The sequence below is a fragment of the Grammomys surdaster genome, unplaced genomic scaffold (assembly GCF_004785775.1).
Source record: "Grammomys surdaster isolate TR1022 unplaced genomic scaffold, NIH_TR_1.0 132, whole genome shotgun sequence".
Lineage (NCBI taxonomy): Eukaryota > Metazoa > Chordata > Mammalia > Rodentia > Muridae > Grammomys > Grammomys surdaster.
The window spans coordinates 6,522,166-6,548,492 of record NW_021604590.1 but is presented as its reverse complement, the minus strand read 5'-3'; the positions used below and the strand labels follow the sequence as shown (position 1 = coordinate 6,548,492).

Genomic DNA, 26,327 nt, shown 5'->3' with positions numbered 1-26,327 from the left:
TGTGTGTGTGTGTGTGTGTGTGTGTGTGTGTGTGTGTGTGTGTGTGTGTTTTCCAGACAGGGTTTCTGTGTAGCCCTGGCTGTCCTGGAACTCACTCTCCTAGACCAGGCTGGCCTTGAACTCAGAGATCCACCTGCCTCAGCCTCCCAAGCACTGGAAGTAAAGGTATGGGTCACCACAGCCTGGCTAATCCACTAAGTTTAATTAGGATAGTCTACCATGTGCGCAGCTGAAGGGTTATTTGTGTGCTCTAACTTGGTGGGCATTTTTAATGATGTGTTTGAAGTTCTGTGCTGTGAACTCATCTTCAATGGGCATTTATGACTTGATTGACAGTGAAACTATAAATTGAGTGTGTGCTTGCCAAAGGCAGCATTATAGACAACAGAACAAATTGGTAACAGGAGTTCAAATCTTGATTCTGAGTAAAGTCAGCTATGGTTCTTTTTGTTTGTCTTGCTCATTGATAATCATCCCTGCCACTGGTTGGCCAAGCACCCTGTCTCCTGTTACGTTGGAGCTACTGGAGCCAACAGTCAACACTGCTGGCAACTACCACCCAAAGCCACATGTCTAAAGGCTGGACACTGCTCTCTGTCCACTTTGGAGTGAGTTCCAACTAGAGAAGATTCAGGAGAATTCACTATTCAAATGTAAATGTGAGATATATACATATATATTTTTTTTTTCATATGTGTGCACCTGTGTATAAAGGTGCCTGCAGAGGCCAGAAGAGAGTGTTAGATCCTTTAGAAGTGGCATTATACTTGGTTGAGAGCTGCCCAACTGTGGATGCTGGGAACCAAACCTAGCCCCTCTGGAAGATCAGCAAGTGCTCTTGACTGCTAAGGCATCTCTCCAGCCTGGTATGTTTTATATTTTATACAACATGACAAGGTATTTCCTAGGCTGGGCACCACTCACAGCAATTGGGTCACAGCAGGGATTTGCAGCTCAGGTGTTGTCTATAGACTTGTTTCAGGAGCCTGGGTGCTGACTTCAGAATGTAAACACCCTTTGAGTTTCAGTGTTTTAGATACTAACCAACATATTATATTATTAGACATAAAACATTCCAATCAAGTTCATTGTTAAGAAAAGCATATAACAAGATACAGTGGGAACTAAACACAAAATTCATGTTTTATATGCGCATTACACCCATAGTCTGAGGTTAATTTATATCGTGTTTTTAATAATTTTGTGCATGATGTTGCATAGTCTGGGATTTTCTATTTATGGAGTTTTGTGGAATTTCAGAAGTTTCAGACTTTGGGGCATTTTCAACTCCAGTTCACATATGCTCAATATTGTACTACTTTAGTTTTAATCTTAATAGATCCTTAAAATAATATAAAGCCATAAGCTTCAATCTTCAGCAACATCTGATTGATAGCATGCCTTTCTGTTGGAGCCACACTTGCACAGGGTCACAAAGAGAGAGCCCTTGAGGTCATCTGGGGGTATTCAGCTGGGCAACAGAGGGCAGTACTATCCGGGCAGACCAGAAGCACTTAGAATCCCGCTCTTTCAAGTGTCTTTCCGTGCACTGTTTCTTTTGCAAATGAAATCCTAGAACACTTGTGGTCACTCCAGTGTTACGAAGAACAAAATACGAACATGCTGTGTCAAAAAAAATGCCATCTAGAATGATTATACTGCCATACAGCTGCAAACAATCACATACACTTAGGGGACATTTTCATGCCACACAAATTTCCTGTAGAACAATTAATACTTTTCTTCATCACCAGATCCCCAAGATTTGGATTTAAAAACCTTCCTTTGCTCACTTACCTATTTCGACCAGTAACAACAAATGAGCTTGTCCTGGCTTTTCTATGAAGTCAGTTTGTTTAAGCAAATGCCAGACCCACTTGTTCAGAAGCTGATGAGACAGTAGCCTTGGCAATATGGCCTCCGTTGCTCTGTGTCAGCATTCTGAGACCCTCCCTGCATGCCCTCCCACCAGAGGCTGTATCTCACTGCTGGCTTTCTGACCAGCTCCATATAAAACACCTTATAAATTAGTCCAAGGCTTAGGGACAATAAACAAAAAGAGACTTTTGATCCATCTACTGCCCAGCAAGCACTTATATATGAGAACTCTACAGCTACTTGGACCATGACTTCATTTCTGTCCTGGCCACTTCCTTCAGACTCGGTAGATGAGCTCCACACATGTACAAATACTTGGCATAAACCCCAAGTAGCTTTCCTGGGACTGGTATTTCACAGCTGAGACGTGGGGCACCACAGATGCTGGTGTGCCTCAGTGATTAAGGGATAAGGAGGAGGATCGGGTAAGAAGAGCCCTTTGAGCTCCTGACTCAGAAACTCGATCCTCTGGGCTCAGGCTTGGTTTCATTTATATATGAAACCTGACCAGTGTCCCTGCCTGGCCACTTCTCAGGACTATTTTTAAGGTGCCTTGCACATTCCATATGAAATGTTCCATACAGTGCTTGCTCTCTTAACACAAGTGAGTCTCTTGGCAGAGAAGAGTCCAGAGCACAGCAGGAACCTACCGTCAGTATGCACAGGGATGGACAGGTGACAGTAATATTCGTCCCTCTGAATCTGGCTGCTCATGAGCTTTTCAGCTGTTAGTTTCTGTGCATTTGCATTAGTGAGTTTGCAGGTGTGGATGGGTTCTGACTTCTATGGGTTCTATTTTCAAGAATGCTGGCTCCAGTACACCCTTCCTTCCCTAGGTTTGGTGAAGTGTGGTATCTGAACAGTAGGCTGTCTATATACATACAGCAGGCTATCTATATGACACCTATTTGCTATCTACTAAGAGTAGACTTTTTCTCTTCCTCTTTGCTGTATACAACATTGTCACTGGTGTTACTAACAGTAATCATAGCTTAAATCCAATACCCTCCCCCCTCCAAAAAAAAAATTATCCAATCTTTCAAAGTAGCAACTTGCCCTCTTTCTTCTGGCCCAAACAGCAGTACTCCAAAGGCCAAAACTAACAAAGGTATCTCACAAATGAGCCTGGAGGAACCTATCCTTTAAAAAAAAAAAAGAAAAAGAAAAGAAAACACTTCCACCTAAATTCTGAAAGAGGTTCTTCTAGTGCTGGGTTTTTACCCATGCCTCCCACCACTACTCCTTCCCCCCAAGAACTTAAGACAGAAAGCTAAAGAAGGTTTACACACCAGTACACATTGGCCGAAGGGCCACCTCAGTGGTTGTATAAAGAACAATGCATGAGGGGACAGAGACACGCCTGCCAGCAGGACACATCCAAGCTGTGAATTAGGCCTCACTCTGGATTGAGTCTACACTGGGACTGGGGCGTTGTTCGATGGCAGAGTAATCTTCAATACAGAGCACCTCTGAGGTCAGATGCCCTGCTAACTCTTAGGAGCTCCATACTGCCTCCGTGACTGGCAGGGAATTGAAGAATGTCTTCATTGGGAGGCTTTCTTTGCTCCTTGGAATCTCCCACTGTACAGTCCTTTAGCAGAATGTAGTATTGCAACCTACAAGACTATGGGAGTGACATACCAAACCAGGATGGACAGCCTCTCTGGCTGAGGCCCTACAAGGGAGGACTCTTCTGACAAAAGAAAAACTACAGCAGGATGAGAGGCTCCCAAACAGTTAATTAAAGGTTTAAAAATAACTGTGTTTACATACCTGACTCTTTTCCTACTCCACATGAATGCCTGTGTGACGGAAGGATGTGTGGTTCTCATCCCTTCTAGGAAACATGCTCCCTTGACCTGGCCTTCCTTTTCTCACTTCTCCTTTTAAAATATATACAACTGAAAGGAATCTGAATGGATACTTGGGGGAATGGTGGTACTATGGTAGGGTAGCTGGCCATTGAATGACAAAAGCCGGAAATACAGCCGTGGAGAGTATAGGCTCTGGGCTGCCAGGCCCTGCTGTCACAGAATATTGGAGCAGGCTGAGAAGACTGTTCTGGACTCAATTCTGTTACTCACTGTCTTGAGGGGGATGGAGAGGAGGGACTTAGGGTCACTCTCTTCAAAGACCTTATTTGTGTCATCCACAGAACAAGGGAGTTAAGTCTGAAGATCAGATGTTTTCCCCTGAGCTCTCTGAGCTGTATTGGTGGTGATAGTATGCCAGATTTACTCATCTACCTTTTGTGGAGACTGGCTGACCCTCTGTATTTGATTTAATTCAGTGTTCTCTCTGCAACACTATGGCTGGTTTCTGAAGGCTGTGATGTCTGTGTGCATGCAGCACCTTGGTGTCGCTTCAGCACCAACAGGACCCAGGAGGCATCTAGCTGGCAAAGAGTTCTGAGGCTTACAGACCGCTTGCCAGGACATGCTATAATAACCAGCCTCCAGAGGTGGAGGATACAGTTCTTAAATAGTCCATCACAGGAAAAGACCACTAACTACCACATGCTGCGGAACTATGGCACCCAAGACTGGGAAATGACCTGGACCATTCTATTACTTGTTCTTAATCCTCCTTTGTGCTGTCCACAACATGAGGTACCTAGAGAGGCATCCCCACTCACAGCTTAAAGAATCACACGTGACCACAGGAGGTGAGTGGAACAGAACTTTGACTCACTGCATAGATGGAAAATAGCTCAGAGTCTTGCCCAGGAGACCAAGCTGGTAGTACACATTCAGGCTAGAGCCCCAGGGCTCAAAGTGTCCCTGATAGGAATAGATTAGAAGTACACAATTCATCAAAAGTTGGAGAAAGCTCATCAAAGATTGGAGAAAGCGTCTTCCTGGGTCGTCTGTCCTGAATCACCAAAGAGCTGTTTGAAAAGCATACATTTGTGCCTACTCAAGGAACAACCAACCCTGTCTGATGAAGACCTTCCCTGTGTGCTGTACAGGCTAACAGAGATGCTTTCTTGTGAAAGTTTCAGAGTCCTAAGACACTAAAACTCATGAAATCCGTGGAGAAATGAATACCACTAGTATGTGGCTACTCTGTTACATTTCAGTTAGAAAACCTAGGATCCTTTAACTTGCAATTTAAAGTGGATATATTTAACTCTGTCCAAAGTCTGTACTGGGGAAACATTAAAGAAAACATGACGGGCTGGGTGCTATGCCTGGAGGGCCAGGGACTCAGTCACTCTCTGTACTTCATGGAGGTTTCTCTCCACAAGTAGACGGTGATTCTGCTTGCTTCTGGTAAATTAGTACCACTATACACGTGTGTATATGTGTGTGCCTGTGTGCCTTCGTGCCTGTGTGTGTGTGTGTGTGTGTGTGTGTGTGTGTGTGTGTGTATGCTCAGCTCTTTCTGTCACAGGCCTGTGAGTCCAGAGTAAATTCCCTCAGGGCATGAACCACCTTCTCAGGGAAGGGAGGTAAAAGGCCAGCAGTCAGCCTGACAGCTCACTTACCTCTAGGTTGAAACAGCTCTGGCCTCCCAGCCCGTGGCTCCCGGAATCCCCATCAGCTCGACGATGCAGCTCCCGAGTGGCTCGGAGGCGTAGGCCCTCTCGCTCATCCCCTCGATCCTGATTGAGCTGCCATTCCAGCTGCTCTCTCAGTTTGGACTGTTAGGTGCATGAAGGTGATTTATTTTGTTTTGCTTTTAATTTTTAAATGAGAAAAGGAAGACAAAGGGGTAGGTAAAAACTGGAGGAGATAGAGGGTAAAACACGAAGTGGGTAGACAACGGGAAAAACTACCAGAGAAGAGCGTGAATGAAAAAAAAAATCAGCTTAAACACTTAAGAGAGCAAACAAAATAGAACTAGAATGGGCATGAGCGAAAGGAGGAGCTAATGTGGAAAGCAGATCTAGGGGGCGGTTATGCGTAACACTGGATATAAGGCACATGCAATGGGACATAGGCACACTACCCATGAAGGACACGGGGAAGAGGCTCTGCCTTCCTTACTTGTGGGTTGAGCAGCCAAAGCCACAGTCCGGGGCAGCAGCTGGGCCATGCACCCAGGGCGAAGCTCCCCTTGGCCCTCACCCTGGGCAGCGAGGGAGGGCGGCAGGAGCAAGTGGCAGCGGAGGTTTTCCTTCAAAACCAGCCTCCTCAGAACTGGCTCCTCTCCCTCATCCTGGATTATCTTCCAGAGGGAGTGGTGGACCTGGGATGCCTGAGACTTCTCAGAACTGTACTTGTCCCTCTGGTGATAAACCAGAGGGAGTCGGGCGCTTGTTACTGAGTCTAAGTGTCCTTCCTGACTGTGATGGGAGTCGGTATTTTGTCTGAAACTCCTCCTCATAGCTTCTTCGTCAGGGTGGCTGGTTGGTTGAGACACCAAAAGAGGAGCAACAGAAAGCTGCATCGGTCCCTAGCGCCTCCACAGGGCGTGCCTCCACAGGGCGTGGCCTCGTCGTGAAAGACCCTCTAAACCACGAATAGTGGTGCAATTAAGGTAGAGGAGAACGGGGGAAGGAACAAGAAAATAAAAAACGAACTTATAAAACAAAAATTTTTTAGAAAAAAAAAAAGAAAGAAACCAACGGAGAGAAAGGATTTAGTTGACGCTGAGGCTTTAGTACAATGCAGGTCTGAACTTAAAACCAAGCAGCCGTAAGCAGTGCGAGCCCTAGAGCAGCAATGCCAGCGAAGAGGAGGAAGAAGAACGAGACGGAGCAGGGAGGCAAAGTTGGGAGCCCCCTTACCTGCAAGTCTGGGCCCAGCTCCTTCCCCAGGGTCCCGATGGGGGAGTCTCGGGACACAGAAGTCACAGTGGAGAGGAAGCTGGATGACTCTGTGAGGTGGGATAAGGGCGAGAGACCATCCACAATCCGGGACATCTGCTCCAGGAAGGCCTGCAGTTCTTTCCTGAAAGCCTTCATCCTCACATTGATGGTCTCCAACAAATGGGGCTCATTCGGGCTTTTGCCCTCACCTTCACCTTGGACTCCAGGTGAGGCTGATCCATTGCCCCGCAGGTCTGAGTCATGGATGAAGCCATCTGTGTCAGAGATGAGGCGCTCCACAGTCCGCTCAAGCCGCTGGGCCTCCAGCTTTATGGTCACCAGGCACTCGGTGTCCTCCCGGACCCTTAGGAGTTCTGACGGACATGGCTCACTCGCCTCTGAAGGCTTTCCACTTCCAAAGCCTGAGGTCTTTTCGAACATGTCCTCCGAGTCACTCTCCCCACCCACAGGGCCTTCTCGCTTTGGCTGGGAAAGGCGGCCCTCCTCCCCATCGCTCTCTTTCTTGCCCGTGTCACTCTCTGCGTCACTGTCTCGGGGGCTCGGAGCACGTAGCCCCAGATGCGCAGCAAGGTCGCACCGCTGGGCATTGGACAGCAACAGCCGGTTCTCACATTGCAGCTTCAGTACCTTCCCACTCAGCTCATCGATCTGTAGCCTGGCTGACTTCAGCTCCTCCTGCAGGGGAACACTGGCCCCAGGGCCCTTAGATACACCATCCCCAAGCCACCCTGACTCCTGGTGAGGCTCAAACTTGAACTTGCTCAGCTCGTGGGTCAACTGCCGATTATGGTCTTCAATCTCTGATATGGATCTCCTAAGCAGCTCAGCCTCTTCTTCCACAAATTGTAGGTGCCGGCGGAGCTCTGTGGAGGACTCCATTGAGTCTCCGAAGGGTGAGGTAGGGATGCTTGGCACGTGGTCCCTGCCTGTTCCCTCTCGCTCATGCTGAACCCGTATGTCCTCCATCTCTGCTTTGAGGCCACGGTTTTCCACCTCCAGTTCCACGATCTTCCGGCCCAAGATGCTGGCTTCCTCCTCCACCAACTTCAGCCTCAGCTTCAGCTCTGCCTCCCTGGTGCTGGGGGGACCTCCAGCCTCCCCTGTTGGGAGGGGACTATCCACATCACCATAGAGGGACTTATACTTCTGCAATTCCTGTTCCAACTCGTCCTTCTCCCGCCCCAACTTGGCCATCTTTTTGCGCATCAGGGAAGCTTCCTCTTTGGCAAACTGAAGCTGACACTTCAAATCCGCACTGTCATCCTGCCAGGCAAGAATAGCCCGAGGGAGGGTTATCTGAAAATATCAAGTGTGCTTTTTATGGTCCCCTCACACCTCACCCTTAACACGCACGCACACACGCACACGCGCGCGCGCGCGCGCACACACACACACACACACATATGCGCAAACACACATACACACATATACATACATGCACACACGCACATGCACGTGAACACATCCTGTTGGTGCTGTTGGCTTATAGAAAGAGAGAAGCCATGGCAGAGCAGCAGTGAGCCTCAAAGTCTTTGCAGATGGAACCTTGAAATGACCCATAGTTTGTTGCTTTGTCAAGAAGCTTAATAGTCAGTTTTGGGGAAGATCATGCAACACAGAAATCAACACACAAGTTATAAATAAAGAAGAATTAAGAAGGAGAAAGTTAAATGAAGTCTAAGATTCATCGGCAACATGGCCGCCCATGGTGACTTTGCAGATCCAGCCTGATTCATCATCAGCACTCTGAGGAAGTTACCAAAATTCTTCATCAAGATCTGGTGGTAAAACTAACAGGATTCAGAAACTACATCTACCCTGTGGCCACTGTAAATGTCCCTTACATGTCTGATAATCCAGAAGGTTCCACCAGGACAGTGAAGTTGAATAACTCTTAAGTTGGAGCCTAGCTTTTCCACCGAGTAGCTGAGGTACATGAGATGGAGTAATTCATCTTTCCTCTTGGCATATCTCCTTCCTCAAGGCTCCCAAAATGACATGAGATGCCATGGTGGGCATCACAGAGCTTTCCAAGTTGAGAACACACACTGACATAGAGGACATCTAAGCTAGTACAAGCAAAGACATCTGGGCTCCTTGCCATGCAAGAGCCACTTTGGAGCCTTTTGTTCTGGTCCTCTGTTTTGGTTGCCGTGACACAGCAGGAAATGAAGCAGAGACCAGAGAAAGAAGCTAAGTGTTTGAAAATCTGAGAAGTAGCTCTCAACAGAATCCCAGGGAATCCAGAGTACTACCCGGCAGACAAGGAAAGTCAACCACCTTTTCAGCCTGGGTCCCGGGCCTTGAAGTAATCTATACTATCTTGGCTTAAGGAATTGTTGTATTCTTTGTGTTCAGAACATATGAGAATGAACTTCTCAAAGCAGTCCTGTTAGACTGATGAGAGCAGGACTGAGGTCAACAAAGCCTCCTACCCTCCATCACATGGAGAGTGTGTTGACACCTGCTCTGACACTTGCTGAACTGCTGCTTCGCAGGCTGTCAACCACATGGTGGAACAAGTCAGCCTTCTGTGCATGGCTGACTATGTTCCCGCTGTCCAGGAGGTTCTATAAAATTCTGGAGCTCAGAGAACTGCAGCTACTCTCTGCCACATCCTGACAGTGCAAAACCATCTGGCTTCCTTGGTGTCTTGTCTGCTTCTCCCTGACAACAGACAGACTCATGGAAGGAGAACTGAGTGACCCAGACAACTGAAGGAATCTACAACCAAACTGCAGAAAGTATGATGTGCAGAGTGTCCCCTGGGGCCTCGTGTACCCTATGTGTGGTGCTCTCCCATACCTGTCCCCAACACACACCCTTTGTGTACTATGGACAGCGATCTACACATCGTAGTCTTCAAGTTCTGAACATTTTCACACGAAGGATTTGGTTTTGGTTAGGCAGACAAAAAAAAAAAAAAAGGGAGGGGGTGTTCCATGACTAACCTTAAGTAAGTCTACTAAACCTATTTCTTCTCTTGTTTTGGTTTTGGAGACAGGGTTTCTTTGTGTAGCCCTGACTGTCTTAGAACTCGCTCTGTAGACCAAGCTGTCCTTGAACTCACAGAAATCACCCGCCTCTGTCTCTTGAGTGCTGGGATTCAAGGCATGTGCCACCATGCCTAGTTACTCTACTCTTAACCACTAGCAAAGTGGGTTCATAGATTGTGTGGTTGTAATTCCTTTCTCAGGATTTCATGCAAAAGTTGTAAGGACACACAGTGCGCCTGATCCTGACACTAATGAGTGCACATACCTGCTCATTCATTCATTCATTCATTCAGTGTCTACTGAACATCTGCTGAGTAGCAGCAATTGGCATATATTTTCAAATAGCCCTGATTTCTCTGAACATTCTAAAGTAATACAATAAAAATCATGTCCCAGCTTCCTGTTAGACAAAGATATCCACAGAATCCACATACACTGACAACTGTCTGCTGTTTACATGAAGTTTGTAGGAAGCTACAATACTTATCAATGAAGACAGTGTAAATACTTTCTATAACTGCATTCACTTCAGAGTTAAATTCAGGAACTGGGATAAAAGCTTCAGTCTATCTTTACCTGGGTGACCAGTGTGTCACCAAAATTGCCTAAATTACTACCTTTGAGGCAGATGAATTCTTCAACAGCTACTAATGACAGGAGTATCTTTCAACCAGATACCCATCCTCAGCCACCTCTAGCCTGGGACTCAAGAGGGCTAGACCAAAAAAGTGTAGGGCCATCTCCTGTAATCCATGTGAGGCCTTGGTACCATCAAGGGCTGGAGAGGATCCTACCCAGCTCTGGAAGCAATTGTCATGAAACAGGAGCATGGATGGGGACTCTCAGCAATATTTCCTGGAACCAAGGTGAAAAGTGACTGGGGAAGGAGTAGTCTGTGAAAGGTCTGAGACTCCAAAGCTCCCCAGTGTTTGTCTTCACCTGCTTATACAAGCAGAGCATCCCACAGAACCCTGCAGTCATCCTGACTTCAGGAAAAACCTGACCCTCATACTTCCTCCATCCACCACCTCCTACGAATCATCTCCAGCACCATTCTCCCCTTAAGCTCGACCAAGGACAGCAATAGCATCAATGTTACAATTAGCCCAAAGAGTGTCCAGTCTGCAGGTCACCTGAAGATCCATCATTCTCCAGTCTTCTTTTCCTTGAAGAGAAAAACTATCCAAAAAGCAGGCACTCTGATGCGTGATACAACATGCTGCCATTTCTACCAACACCATGCACACTACAGAGCCTGCCACCAGACTAGAGCAGCGAAGGGCACAGGGAGAAGGAAGAAGAGACTTGAGAACCTTCAAACCTAGTAAATGAAGAAAGTAAGTGAAGAAGTTGGTCTCACTCCCTGATGTCACTGCAGCTGAAGCAGGTCCCACTACTCTGTGAGGTCCATGAGAGAAAATGGTGCCTCTACCCAAGGGAAGCTGAGGTCAGCCTGTTCTGAGGAAGACTCTATCCTAATGAGACAAGTTCGGCTCACACAGCTGGCAGCTGTTATGAACTTGAAACCAAAGACTTCTAGAAAACTCTCCCAAGATTCTAGAATAGGGGTCTAGGTTAAATCCTAAACTTGGGAGTATCAAGCTCAAGTTTCAGGAGCCAAGGGAAGCACAAAATGGAACTTATCTTTCCAAGGCAAACAACTCCAACTATGGGCAGAAAAACCAAGCATAGCAAGGATCAGACACACAGGGACCAGCACCATCACCAACAGCTGGAAAGGCTTGTCAAGCAACAAAAATATATCGCTGCTGGTATATATTCTTTGGCTTGCAAGTCTGCCACCTAACCAGCACCCCAGCAGCCAACTGCCCATGTGCCTACCTTGCGCCTCGGTGCCAGCTTCCTTTGGGTTTTGGTGGCCGACCTGCAGTTCCCAGGACGTTCCACTCCACCATTCTGCTGAATAGAAACTCCTTTCTCAATCACCCTGCAGGCTCCATGGGGCAACTCCATACAGCATGGATTGCCTTCGTGCACACAAGAGGCTACAGTTCATGTGCCTGGGACGTTATACCCAACCTACTCATCAGTCAGTAATTGCACTTTGAGGAAAAAGCTCTCTGCTGGGCCAGAGACAGGGAAAACTAGAAACATATTCTAAACTCAGGATATTTGAAACCCCCAGCAGTGGGATGCCTTTAATTTCCCTGTGATCAATGGATTCTGCAATAAGAATTGAGGGGAATTCGTCTTTTGCTGAGTTTTGAACAACACTAAATTTCTAGAGGACACAGGAACCAAGGTATGGTAGTTTGAATAAGATACTCCCCATAGTCTCCAGCATTTGAACACTTGATCCCTACATGGTGACACTGCCTGGTGAAGCTTAGGAGATGTGGCCTTGCTGGAGGGTGTGCCTCACTGGGGGAGGGCTTTGAGACTGAAAGGCCTCTGGTCACCCCAAGTTTGATCTCTCTACTTCCTGCCTTCAGTTCAAGATGTGAGCTCTGAGCTTACTGCTCCAGCAGCCTGGCTGCCTGGTGCGGTGTTTTCCTACCTTGATGTTGACACATTCTTACCCTTCTCAATCCGTAAGCCCAAAAACTTCTTCCTTCTGTAGGTTGCCTTGGCCATAGTATTCTTACCATAGCAATAGAAAAGTAACTAATGCACAGGGGCATCACAAAGAGGGAGTTTCCAGGGGTAGGGTGCATACAAGGCCCTAGATGCCCTCTTAGTCCCCTGTCCCTACCTTTTGCTATTTAAGAGTCTGCTGAAACTATATAGTAATAACACCTTCATACTTTTTAAACACCTAATACTCAAAGCAATCTTAAAAAGAGAAAAGAAGGGCTGGAGAGATGGCTCAGTGGTTAAGAGCATTGACTGCACTTCCAGAGGTCCTGAGTTCAAATCCCAGCAACCACATGGTGGCTCACAACCATCTGTAATGAGATCTGATGCCCTCTTCTGGTGTGTCTGAAGACAGCTACAGTGTATTCATATATAATAAATAAACCTTAAAAAAAAAAAAAAGAGAAAAGAAATCCAGAAAGGCAGCTATACATTTAAAGCACACACATTCACAAAACAATGGTATATAAATGACCCAACCATCCAGTGGCTGTATTATTTCACTACGTGAATGACTGTGATGGCCACAACACTTTCTGGCAATTGAGAGCTGCCAGAACCCTGAACTATACCTACTTCATTTCCACACAAAGCCAGTTTGTTTTCCTTCCTAAAGCGCTAGCAGGTTATCAGAGCAAGAAGATACAAAAGGATGGAGATGTGGAAGTGGTAAGAAAATGTTCGCCCTGTGAAGGTGTGAGTGAATCCCAATGTGCTGGTGGGTGATGCTTCTTTTAGTGTCTTAAAGGCAAAGAAAATTCAAGTGGGGAGGGCTTCTTGTTAGGATGAAATCCTCGGCTTACCTGGTTAACAAGTTTCTTCTCTTTGTACAGTTCCCGGCTGCCTCTTCTCTTCAGAGAACTCTGAAAAAGATCCAAGTGATACTTTGTTACTAAGAGGTTACACATGACACCTGGCACTTGTTCCTACTGGTTGGAGCTACTTCTTGACTCTAAAGAGAAAACAAAGATCAGCTCAGTCAACATTTAAATAAGGTTATATGTACTGAATACTAAAGTACTCTATATTCTAATTACTCTTTCTGTGGGTGCATTCTTCAGTTACTCTATTTAGTGCTTGGATGAATGAACCAATAGTAAAGAGAAGACAAGAAGACAAACACAGGAAGTTTCAGAAAGAAAGTAGTTCTAGAGTTGGTTTATCCCCCAATTACACTTTTTTTAGTTACTATCAAAATTAATTCTTGAATTCTGAATGGTCAGATTAAAAAGTGGCAGGCTCTTATTTACAGAGAAAACAATATAGGTTGAGTATTATTGAAGACCTAACACCATTAAAAGCAACATCTTTAGGGTCTCATAACATTCCCAATTTATTCTTATAAAGTGGCTTTGGCCAAGTACCTCACTAGACTATGTGCCTGCCTAGATTCCACAGTTACCTCTCAGTCTCTAGATGAGACCTCTTTCTGGATCCTGCTGATACCAAAGCATCCTCCATGGATGCTTAAATACCTTGATATAGTGCTGTAGTGTTTGCTTATAACCTATGAATATCTTTGCATATACTTTGAATCTTCTCTAGATTACTTATAACACCTAATATTCTGTAAATATCATAATCAATATCACACTATATTGTTTGGGTGGAGATAAGAAAACAGGCTAATTTGATCTACACATTCAATTTTTTTTTCCAAATATTTTCAATGTGTGGTTGGTTGTGTGGATGTGGAACCCCAGTAAATGCATGCCATCTGGGTCAGTTCATGACATTTCAGAAGACTTGCCTGCTTTATACAGCAAACTGTGTGCCTGTATGAAACACAGACATAAGTATAACTGAGAACCAGGGGTACCTGTAACAGACGAACAGAATGCGGAGATTGTCCTTGCTAAAATAAGGCATGAAAGGGGACAGAATAATCTGGAGGAAGAGCAGCATCCTGGGGGAACTGGAAAGGATTTAGAGCCTCATGGTCTGAGGAAATTCTATTAATAATTTTAGTGAGCAACTAGGGGGATATGGGGTAGGAGTGGAAAGCCCAGTTAGCTAGCATCTGCATTCCCTTGGACCATTAGATTCTCTTGATACCTCCCCTCTTCCCTTCCTGGCTCAGCTCAGACTGTGACAGGTGATAGTGCTGTGCCCTCCTGGGTCCTCCTGGCCTGTCTAGAGGTGAGCCTTTGTCCTTCTGCTGCTCTGTCCCTTTGTTCCAGCATCACTGTAATCTGGGAGAGACTCCTGTGACTGTCACTCAGGTCAGCTTAGGAAACCCTCTGAGTTCATTAACTCAATACAGATCCTACTTGAAGTGCCTCCCTCTCTGAATGCCAGGTCTTGTGCTTACCGTAGAGATTTTAGTTTAAAAAGTTTTAAGTCTAAAGCTGGGCATGGTGGTCCATGCTGTTAATCCCAGCACTTGAGGGGCAGAGGCAGGCAGATCTCTGTGAGTTCAAGGCCAGCCTAGTCTGTAAAGCAAGTTCCAGTAGACAGAGGGCTGTTACACATAGAAACTCTGTCTTGAAGCACACCCTACCCCCTTGCAAATATCTAAGTCTAGCTATCTCTTGGCCTCTAGAAGGCTGGAGACCTAGGGGTTAAACAAGTAACTGAGCCTAGCAAAGGCATTAGGAAGGCTAGCCAAGGGGCTGAGGCATGTTCTCCAAATGCCAGCTACAATTGGCTTCATTTCCTTTACAAGATTTTAGAAAAGGCAGGGTTAAACTACAAAATAAACGGGCATCCAGCAGCAGGTACAAGGAAGCCTGTCTTAGGGCTGGGACTTGTTTCTCCATAGTTCGTAGGCTTTCCAAGGTTTTCATCTTGACCCTGCAGCCAAGGGTGGGTTTATTTCAATGAGAAGACTGAAACCACAGCTTCTGGCAATTCTTTCTTGGAGAATTACAAAAGAACAGCATAGAGGGTTCCCAGTCCCTCAGCTTAACACAGTCAACATAACTGCAGGCCGACAGCAGTGATGAAATACGCCCCCAGGTCCTGCCATCTCTTGTGGCATGTCTTGGTCTTCTAATAACAGCGCAGATGCCATGTGTGCTTCAAGAAAATGAAACACAGGGACACGAAATGAAAGGCAGAGGCAGAGGTGAAGATTCTTAACTTGCAAGATCATTGGGTGCTGGAGGTTGGGTTAGCCGGGTGAGGCCTACTGGGAACAGGGAGCACATGGCTGGGCCCTTCAAGATCTGTGATCTAACAAACCATAGACCAGGCTGAGAGTCATAAGCCTGCTGGAAAAGATTAGATTTATAAAGGCAACTAGAGCAGAAGCCACTACAATGCTTAATGTTCACCAGGAATCTGCAGAGGCACAGGAGGGCACACATGAAACACTGGTGATCAACAAACAGTAATGATGGATGCTAGCCAGTGGGAAGACTTTATGCTATAGAGACACTACCTTCCTTTATGAAGACAATGTCATTTTGTCCAAATCCCTCTCCCTTTACTATGTAATACGTACAAAAATAATATGAAATGTATCTGTGTGTACACTACACGATGTACATGTGTATGTGTGTTTGAACGTAGTCAGAATTTATAAGGACTTAAAGTGACTCTAGAATTCATCTAGAACGGGGTCAGCACACTAGAGCCATGAAGCTGAAGCAAGCTTCCCGATTTACAAATGTGCTATGCAGATCCTGCCTCCATTCCTGTCTGGATGCTTTGCAGGGCAGAGGCAGAGCTAAGCTCTCATAGCAAACTATGGTCACCTGCAAAGCTTAAAGCATCTACCTCCAGCCTTTGGCAGGGAACTGCTAAATCAGGAGCAGCAAATTGGTGAAAACAGGTAGGGACACATTGAGAAGAACAGTGGCAGTATAGAAATGTAACATAATGGGTGGGTGCTGCAACAAGCTTATAGTTAGTGAAACAAAACAGAAAGCTTAGAAACAGCATTTGAGGGAATAGGAGTTTAGTAATCTACACAGGCAACATTTTAACCCAATGAGGAAAGAGTGGGCTAGAGGGTATAAGTTTCTAGAATAACATATAAAAGTTCCCAGGTAAAAGAAGCATTAAAAAAAAAGTGGGGGGCTGGAGTGCTGGCTCAGCAGCTAAGAGCACTGTCTGCTCTTCGGGAGAACCAAGGTCTGATTTCCAGCACCCATATGGGGGTTCACAACCATCTGTAACTCCACTTCAGAAAAACATGACACACAGTTAAAACAAAGGGTTGTGTTTTATTTGTTTTGCGGTTTCCTGCTTGGATTCTTACAGATTCAACATAAGCAGGGAACCTGGTGTTAGGACCTACCTACCTACCAAGAGAGGTATGTCCATGAAGAAAATGGAGGTAGGAGGCTGGGCTCTAACTTCAGGGAGATGTTCTGACACAATCTTTCACCTCTGGGGATAGCCCCTGAGAACAGATGCTGAGGTATACAGACAAAATGTCTGCACATCCAACGTGTATTCTAAGTAAATTAGAAGAGCCGTGGAGATGCCTCTGGTCTCCTTGCTTTGCTTTTTCCTGTGCATGTTAGGTGTGCACAGAAAGATGTCTTGAGATGCACATAGCCAAGGGGAACAACAAGTAAGCTAAGCAAGCTAGGGTACATGTCATCTCAATCACTTTTCTTTCAGTTTTGTTAGAGTATCTAAAATCCACCGGCATACAATATAGGCTGTTAACCAGTCATCCGATACATTGATACTTTTGAATAATATGGAAGGATGCAGGAAAATGCTCACAATGTGTCAAAAGGAGACGCACATCATGGAACAATGTCTCCATAGGATGAAATTATAAACATTGGTGCATTGCAGGGGTAATCCAGGAAAGCCGGTTGAAGGAATACAAACATCTTGATGGTGCTGAACATTCTGAGGTGACAAAATCATGAGCTGTCACCTTTGATGGCTTTTCAGTCCCCACATTATCTACAACGTATGTCATCATCTTTAAAATGACAAAAGGCTGAGGGTACTACAAGCCGGTACATGTGCTCAGTGTGTGTAAGGCCCTGGGTTACAGACCAGTACTCAAATAAATAAAGAGAAAAGGTTAAGAAGTTAAAATGTACATTTGAAAAATGACAGGAAAGGGGGATTAGGGATTGTCTCTGACCTCCTATGCAAGTTTGCAGTACCAAATATTCACCAATTTTCTGCGTCTCGCCCCACAAGCTGATACTGTTTTTATGAGCCTGGTCCATCAGGTATTACTTATACATGTGAAGTCCCAAGGATGGAAGAAACTGGCCAAGTACTTCACTATTACTGCAGGTTTAAAGGCAGAGATGCAAGCCATAGTGAGTGATAATTGTTCTCAGCAAAGGTCTCCTCTTGAGTCTGGTCCAATATGGAGTGCCAGGGGACTCTACTAAGGGGAGCCTGGGAGTAGGGGGGTCAGCTTATTCCTGGGCATGACTCAGCTATCCGAGTGTCTTCTCAGAACAATGAAGAGAAAGGGCAAATGTAGAATAAACTAAGTGGAAGGCAAGGCTGGGAACTTGAATGCACCTTTCAGTCTGGTTACTGGCCAGCAAATCAATTTTACATTCCTACTGAAAAAAGCAAGGTTTTGAATCCAAACTGAATCCATCTCAGGCCTCTGTGTTTTGTGCTTACTGCATATTAAATCAGGCAACTAGTTGGTCTTTCTTTATTAATTAATTATTTGGGGGGGGTGCCTGTCATGGAGCACATGCGGAGGTCAGTTCTCTCTTCCCACCACATGGGTCCCAGGACCTGAACTTGAGGCTTGACAGCGGACAGCTCTGCTCACTGAGCCATCCTATCAGCTCAGTTATTTGGACTTTCATGTCAATCATCAAGACTTCCTATTTAAGAGAATTTCTTTCAAGAAATTTCAAAAGAACTGACAAGGCTGGTTGCTGAAGTGTTTCAGAAGGAGGCTAATGCTTAAAATGTGAATTTTTAGCAAAATAAAAATGAGGACATTATAAGCTGAGTCTGTGTGGGGAGCTGGACTTAGAAGCAGGCTGATAGCTTCAGAAGCCCTGCAGACTCTAATTATTTAGAAAGCTTTATTTATTTATTTATTTTAAAATATTTTTTGGCACACACAGAAACATCAGATTGAGACACGGGGCAGCTTTGGTTTCATTTCTGCTGCTGTGTTAAAAATACCCCGATAAAAAGAAACTTAGAGAAGAAAGGGTCCACTTTAGTTCAAAATTCCAGATTATAGATCATCACTATGGGGAAGCCGAGGCAGGAACCTCAAACACTCACAGTCAAGAGAGAAAGGCAATCACTTGCTTGTAGGTGCTCAGTTCAATGTCTCCCCTGCCTTGCAACTAAAACTGGGCTGGGTTATTCTGCATCAATTAATTTAATTAGGACATTCTCTTACAGGCCAACCAACCCAGTGTGGCCAATCTCTCACTGAGGATTTTCTCATGCAATTCTAGGTTATGTTGAGTTGATCATTAAAGCTAACCATCACAGAGGTGACAGAAGTGGCTGCTCCTTTTAGGGATACAGTTAAAAAGACTGATTCTATTAGTTATCATTCCAGTGCTAGGAGACGTGAAAAAGGCGGGGACCAGCCAGGCTGCCCTTCACCCAATGTGCCCTGGCTCTAAGTTGCCACCTTTTTTTTCTCTTCTTCATTTGTATTGCTTATTTCCCTGTTGCCGTGACAAAATATCATGACCAAAACAACTTAAGAATTTTATTTTGGCTTACAGTTCCAGAGGTCTAGAGTCCACCATGGTGGGAAAAATAGGCATGCTGGTTTGAACAGGAAGCTGGCTGGCTACCTTTCCAGTTACACAGAGGAAGCAGAAAGAACAGAAAATCATGTCCTTCCTCTAGTAAGGCTCAACCTCCCAAAGGTTGCATAACCTCCTCAAACAGCACCGACAGCTGAGGAGCCAAACTGGGACAGTTCTCATTCAAACCACCACATCATCTGACCCTCTAACAGTTCCTGGGAAGACTGTGACACCGCAGGGGCCCAAGACACACAACCCCCTTTTCTGTACATTGGAAACGTCATACTTGCAGTACAGAAGAAGTCCCCTCTGCTAGGTCCTATCAAAAGGATGATCTCACCAAACACACTTTGTTGGGAGTTTACGTTGGGCACCATGCTAAACTCCTCTCTTACACATCTTACAGACTGAATGTTCATCCCAGCTCTTATGTTGAAGCCCCTAAGACCCAATGCAATGGTATGAGGAGAGATGGTCTTTGGGAGATAATTATGCCTAATGAAGTCTTTCGTTTGAAGCCACCATAATGGGTTGATGTCATCCTAAGAGAAAGACACCAGTGCTTCCTCTCTGTACTGCTGAATGAGTCCCTGAGGAGGAAGCTTCTGTGATCTGCTAAGGAGTCTTGGGTAGAACTTGACCACGCTAACACTCTGATCCTGTACTCCATGGCTTCCACAACTGACCGAAATAGTGAGCTATTGTTTAAGTGCAGGCTTCTTAAACACTTTCTCTTCCTGCTATCTCTGTGCCTAACAAATCTTCATGTGACTTCAAACATAGTTATACAGAATATGTCTATTCTATATAAAACAAACACTGGTAATAAATCATAAAAAATTTATCTAAAACAATTCTGCTATATGTAGAATTTTTCCATCTATTAAAGATTAAAGCAAATTTGCATACTAATGAGGTGCATGTGCTTGTTTATTTTTATATAATAAATGACATCTTGGCGGGTATTTGGCACAGCAGGGTGTAAAATGTCTTTCAACATTTTTCATAGTTAATCAATATTTTGATTTTATGATTGTCAATGCTAAGAATACTACTTGGCAGGAATATGTAGGATTTTTTTAAGTAGTATATTTATGGCCATTTCAAGAATAGTTGAAAATTTTATCCTAATTCTAAAGCAAATTCAACAACAACAAATTCTTTTTATAAAACTTAAGTCAGCAATTTACACAGCAAGCTTTAAAAAAATCAAACATTGTAATACAATATAATCCAAAGTTATATGAGGTTATATGCTGGGGAACAACAGTAAGAAAACACTAAATCTTTTGACTTCTGTAACTAAGGCATTATGTTTTTACAAGAGCCAATTTTTTTTTATTTTCAATAAAAACAATGAAATTCCTAACACAACCCAAGTCAAGGTATCTAATGTAGCATACGTCCTTTGATGTCAGGTGGCATGATGTCGTGCATAGGGACATGCATGGTAGGTGTTCTGCACCAAGACTGCCATGAAGCAGCAAAATAAATAAACAAGCACAGGCCCTGCAAGATATGGGGTTGTGAGCCCAGTATAAGAAGCTATGGTGTGTGCTATCTATCCAGCCTGGGCATTTGCTACAGCTACATACTAACCAAGTAAAGCTGAATAAGAGAGAGGAAGAGACAGAGAGAGGAAGGGGAAGAATGAGAATTAATCACTGATTACAGCATTGAAAAGTCTTATGATGTCAAACCAGAACACCAGCCTTAGAACTCTGTGTTCTTCGTCATGGTCCTCAGATTGTTAGAGCAACCTTAAGGCTCACATAGTCTTGATCTCCCAGATTTGGGCTAGTTTCTGGTTTTTGTTTTTTGTTTTTGCTTTTTCCTGAGCTTCTGAGTGGCAAGTTTTCTCATTCCCAAAGTGTCTTGTCTTCCTTTAGCCAAAGAGCCCAAAGAACTATTCTAGGAATGGCTGCAAGCCACGGATCTCAGGCGCCTTCTGCATGGCTAAGGAGGTACACTTGTTGGCATTCTGGAGGTTTCTGAAAGATCCGAGAGCTGCCGACAGTGCACATCCTTATATGGAAAAGTCAGTCAGGAAACTGTCACCAGCAGTCAAAAATACCACAAAGTCAACGAGGAAAATTATACTAAGACAGACACATTGGGCTGAAGAAAATTTTAATAATAGAAGCCGATTCCCAGTGACGAAAACCTGAAGAGGTAAAAGGGAACAGACAAAGGCTTGTCAAGAGCCACAAAGCCCATGGCCACAAGGCCCATGAATGGATAGAGGCCCCAGTAAGTACACCCAAGCTACTAAATGCAACTTTCCCCAGTAAACTCAGAGATCAGAATGACAGGACAGAACACATACAGCCTTCAAGAACAGGACCCACCACTGCTCTAGGCTACAAGCTGGTTGAGTAATTCACCTCAGAACCTACAGATATGTATCCTGAAACCTAGTTATTGGGAAATTACTCTGATGTGTACTACCAAATAATATAAAATAAACTGAAGACAATGACAGTAAATTATAATATACATGAAGAAAAATGAGAAATCATGGTCATTATAAAGCCATAGTGATGATTCACCTAAAGCAAAGAATCCTCCCCTAAACTGTAATAATCCCAATTCTGGATGAGCCCACTCACATGGGCATCAAAGTCAGCACACATCACTGTGCTGCAGAATTTGCATTTCAGAAGCCCCGACTGATTCCTGTAGCAGGGGAAGGATAAGTGGCCCTTGGTTGATGATAAGTTGAAAAACACACCAATTGCTTGAAGATAAAGTTGTATCTTTAAGCACATTCTATCTCTGGGAGAAGCTGGGTGTGATGGCCCTTGCAGGTACTCGCAGAGGCAGAGGAAGGATAATCAAGATAGATATAGGCCAGCCTGGGCTACATAAGAAGACTTGATCTCAAGAAAACCAAAACCAAAAACAATCTGTCTCTGTGCCCCCTGATTGATGAGAGGGAGATAACCCAGTCCAGAGCCATGCAAATTAATTCCTAGCTGTGTAAAATAAAAAGAAAAATTCATTGTCAAACAAAGCAGAGCTGAAAACCTATATGAACAAATATAATTAAAACATCATACGCTTTACAGAGAATCTTCATGGTTCATTCTCTTCAGATGCATTGTGAATAGAAACATTTACTGTTTTCACTAACTTACAAACACAAATGTACATGAAGTTGTGAGCTACATGTGGTAGTACTTTATAGTGATCTACCACTGTGTGACTCGGTATCATTTTAAATGATCTTTTGTTACTGTGATATAAATTCTTTGCAAAAGCAATTTAAGGAAACAGTGGGTTTATTTTGGCTCCAGCATGGTACAGAAGTCATGGCCTGTAGTAGCTGAAAGTTACTGTAGCTACAATGTATCCAGTAAAGAGAGCAGAAAAGCTCTGCTATGCTAGTTTCTGCAGTCTAGGACCATGCCAGTGGGCATGAGAGACACCACCATCCTTCAGGGCAGGTCTTCACGATTCATTTATCCTAATCAAGAAAATCCATCATAGGTATGGCCAGAGACTAATCCAATCTGAATAGCTCCTACAGATCTGTCCATTGGACATATCAAAGGTGAATCTCTACTCTGAGACCGTGACAGTCAATATTAACCACAAAAGTGCCATACTAGATAATGGAGTATTGTGATACTCACTCATGACCTCTACACCTATCAAAACTCTGTGAGTAAAAAAATCCAAGACCTGTGCATTTCAGTAAAGGAAAACACCTCTAATGAACAGTGGGTATTTGGGGGAAAGTCTACAATTTTCTTTCAAATGCCCCCGCAAAAAAGGATGTTTGAGATATTAATTAATTAATTAATTTTAAAAAGGTTGCAAGAGGGCAAATTAACAGATAAGATAAACCAAATGTGCCAAATGTCGATGTATGATGTGAGAGGGAATAAAGGTGCTCACTACAAAGCTAAGCTTATCAAATGTTTACAGATGTTCACAATAAAATAGAAGGAGAACATTAGGTGTGTGTCACTGAAAACAGCATAATGCTGCACAGCCATTAAAACAATTATTAAGGGCTGGAGAGATGGCTCAGTGGTTAAGAGCACTGACTGCACTTCCAGAGGTCCTGAGTTCAAATCCCAGCAACCACATGGTGGCTCACAACCATCTATAATGAGACCTGATGCCCTCTTCTGGTGTGTCTGAAGACAGCTACAGTGTATTCATATATAATAAATAAATAAATCTTTTTAAAAAAAAAAAACAATTATTAAAAACATTTAAAGGCATGGAAAATTTCTCACAAAATCTTACTCTTTTTATAACGTAGAATCAAAACCACATATAATCTTAATAGGATTAAAAATTCTGTCTCAAAAAAGGCTTGGATACAAACACACCTTTAAAATGCCAACACAGGGGCTCTGGACAGCTGGCTCAGCAATTAAGAGAACCTGATGCTTTTCCAGAGGATTGAGGTTCAATTCCTTGCACCCACATGGCTGCATACAACAATCATTAACTACAGTGCCAGGGTATCCGATGTCCTTTTCTGACCTGTGTAGTACAAGGCCCACACACAGTGCACAGATGTACATTCAGCCAAACACTCATACACATAAAATAATAAAATAAATCTTTTACAAATTAATTACAAATTAACATGCATACTGCTATATGTCAATGAGTAATAAAATTATGACTACAGATTTTTACAAATTCTATTAAAAAGTCAAAGTTAAAAGATGTTCTTTGAGCCGGGTAGTGGTGGCGCATGCCTTAAATCCCAGCACTTGGGAGGCAGAGGCAGGCAAATTTCTGAGTTCGAGGCCAGCCTGGTCTACAGAGTGAGTTCCAGGACAGTCAGGGCTATACAGAGAAACCCTGTCTCAAAAAGAAAAGAAAAGAAAAATGTTCTTTGAGGCACAATTGGATTATATTCTGATATACTCATTGTAAATAGAAAATATTCTACTTTTTAAAAATGCCTTTTTTTCCCTACCAAACAACACAGCAACAGCACATGAAGGGTGCTGGTAACTTCCACTCATGCCTGCAGCTGACTGCGACAAGTCCAGCTCGATAGTACCCTCCATCAAATATCCCTGGCCCAGGAGAAGACCAAGACCCAGAAATCTGAGGACAGCTTCTTCTCAATGCACACTATTTTTGCAACACTGCAAAGCTGATAAATTCTAAGTCAAAGCACCTTTGGTCAAGGATGATCTATATTATTCTTTCAAATCAGGAAAGACCTTTGTTTTAAATGGAGTCAAACATTCAACATCCTAATTAATAAGCCTTTGTCTTCCCACCTATCAGATGGGTGAGACAGGAGTCCTGAGCCTCCTCATACCATGCAGAAACCAACTGGAAATTAAACAAGAGGATTAACCTCAACAGGCAAGATTAGCTCACTCTGTGTGGGTGTGGTTTCTCATGTACATCTCAACACAGAGGGCGACACAGGGTCTAATGAACACTTGGGGCTAGTAAATGGAACTCCAAGTCTCTGATTGCCTTCCCAGGCTCAGGGCTTCCTAACTGGAGGCTCTCCTATTAGACAAACAAGTATAATGCCCATCTGACTTACTGACCCGAATCTCCCTAAGATCCCTGTTATCTAGACTCACAGCCTGGCTCCATTAATCATCCACCACACTGCTCAAACGCTGGCCTCGCTGGCACCGTGCAGAAAAGCCATTCCAGTTCTAAGGGCAGATCTCCAGCAATTCTTGTCTCCAGGGCAGTGGCTGCTTAGATCCTTTCTTCCAAGCATCTACTAGGGCACGCCCCAGATGATGTGTGAGGGGTGGGGGTGGGGAGAGCTTAGCCCATGGTTTTATGATTCTTAGGGACCGGAAGCTTTCTGTTCTCCCTTTGCTTCCACATGTCCTGAGTATTACAAGTGATTTAATTAGGGAAAGGCAGTAACTGTGCTATAGGGGAGGAAGAGGATGTGTAAGAAGTCACTGGGGGCCACTGTGCAGCTCTGATGCCATGAAAGGGCTACAGATGGGCAGGGGGCATGACAGATAGAAGGGCTGTGAAAGAGACTCCTGTTTGCCCTCAGCCGTCTTGATCACACCTCCATGAGGAAAGTGACTAGGAAAGAGTTGCACTGGGAATGGTGTTCTGTGAAGGTACACAAACCACCCAAGCTCTAGGTGCTGAGGAGCAAAGAAGGCAGTTTGATTATCTCCAGGGCTGAGTGCCTTTCTTTAAGTGAATGTGCTGGGTAGGTGGCCGGACACTCCAAACCATGAACACTTTTGCTACTACAGTATTACATTTATAGGAAAGAATATGTCACAATTCAAAAGCATGGGCAGTTGCCAGACCAAATGTTTCCAATGCTGCCCCTCAACAGCTAATCAAGAGAGCCATGATTTAAGGCACTGTTATCTGCTAGACCCCCACTTAGGGAGCCCAAGGAACCAGTCTCTGATGCGGTGACAATGAAGCAGAGCCTGGGAAGCATCCTTCCAGCAACCTGGCAGCACTGAGCAAACTACAACAGCTGGTGCCTTGCTGCAGCAAGGTGAACCAACTCACAAGGCAGAAACCACACAGACAGGGACAGAGAGGCCTTATCAGGCACTGTTCTGTGTGCACTCCTGCTGAAATGCAGGGTTTCGGCACTCCTGAGCTATGTCTGTGTGTCTCCAGGGGAGCAGATATGCTTGTTCTTTGAACAGCCTTATTTGGAGGCTTCTAAGTGGCATCAAATATATGGGCAGTTCCTCCTCTGCTGTGGTGAGGCTGTAACCAAGGCAACTTATACAAGAGTTTACTAGGGCTTACAGTTTCAGAGGCTTAGAGCCTTTGGTCATCATGGCAGGAAGCATGGTGGCCAAAAAGTAGGTATGGTGGTGAAGCTGTAGCTGATAGCTCCTATTTTGAAACAAGAATCACAAGCCAGAGGGAACTAACTGGGAAATAGCAAGGACTTTTGACACTGAGTGACACACCTCCTCTGAGAAGGCCACACCTCCAAATCCTTCCCAAAGAGTTCCACACCACTTTGACAGGAACTTCCTTATTTAAAATTGGGAATTACATCAATGACTGGCTCTGAGTGTGGTGGTGAATGTTTTTAATCCCAGCACACTGGAGCTAGAGGCAGGGGTGTCACTGTGAGTTCCAGGCCAGCCAGGGCTGTCTCAAAAACAAAATCAAGCAAGTAATAGTCATAACTGCCTGAGAGAAAGGGTTCCTGTAGGGATGAGTGAGGTAGTGTGCTTCATAGGTGACAGCCATAATGAGCAAAATTGAGGTTAAAAGCAAGAATGCCTTTTCCTGGTTAAAATTTTAAGAGCTAATCAACTGGCAGTGGTGGCTGCCATGCCTTGAGAGGCTTTTTCTTTTTCTTTTTTTTAAGCACAGAAAGAGTTACTATGAATCACTAGCTTTCTTCTCTCTAGGAGAAACCCAATGTTCAGAAAAGCAGTTTCCATTCTGCATAGGAAT

At 44.4% G+C, this 26,327-nt stretch overlaps 1 protein-coding gene across 3 annotated transcripts in view; it reads right to left on the bottom strand.

Annotated features, from left to right (window-relative positions):
* Window positions 1–26,327, bottom strand: part of Mtcl1 (microtubule crosslinking factor 1) — a 115,463-nt gene that overhangs the window by 35,848 nt on the left and 53,288 nt on the right. For all 3 annotated transcript variants that reach the window (XM_028762226.1, XM_028762227.1, XM_028762228.1), the window contains 3 exons: window positions 13,047–13,106; window positions 6,611–7,915; window positions 5,366–5,521 (listed from right to left, as the gene is read on the bottom strand). In XM_028762226.1, the coding sequence (XP_028618059.1) occupies window positions 5,366–5,521; window positions 6,611–7,915; window positions 13,047–13,106 (1,521 nt within the window). The remainder of the gene's footprint in view (window positions 1–5,365; window positions 5,522–6,610; window positions 7,916–13,046; window positions 13,107–26,327) is intronic.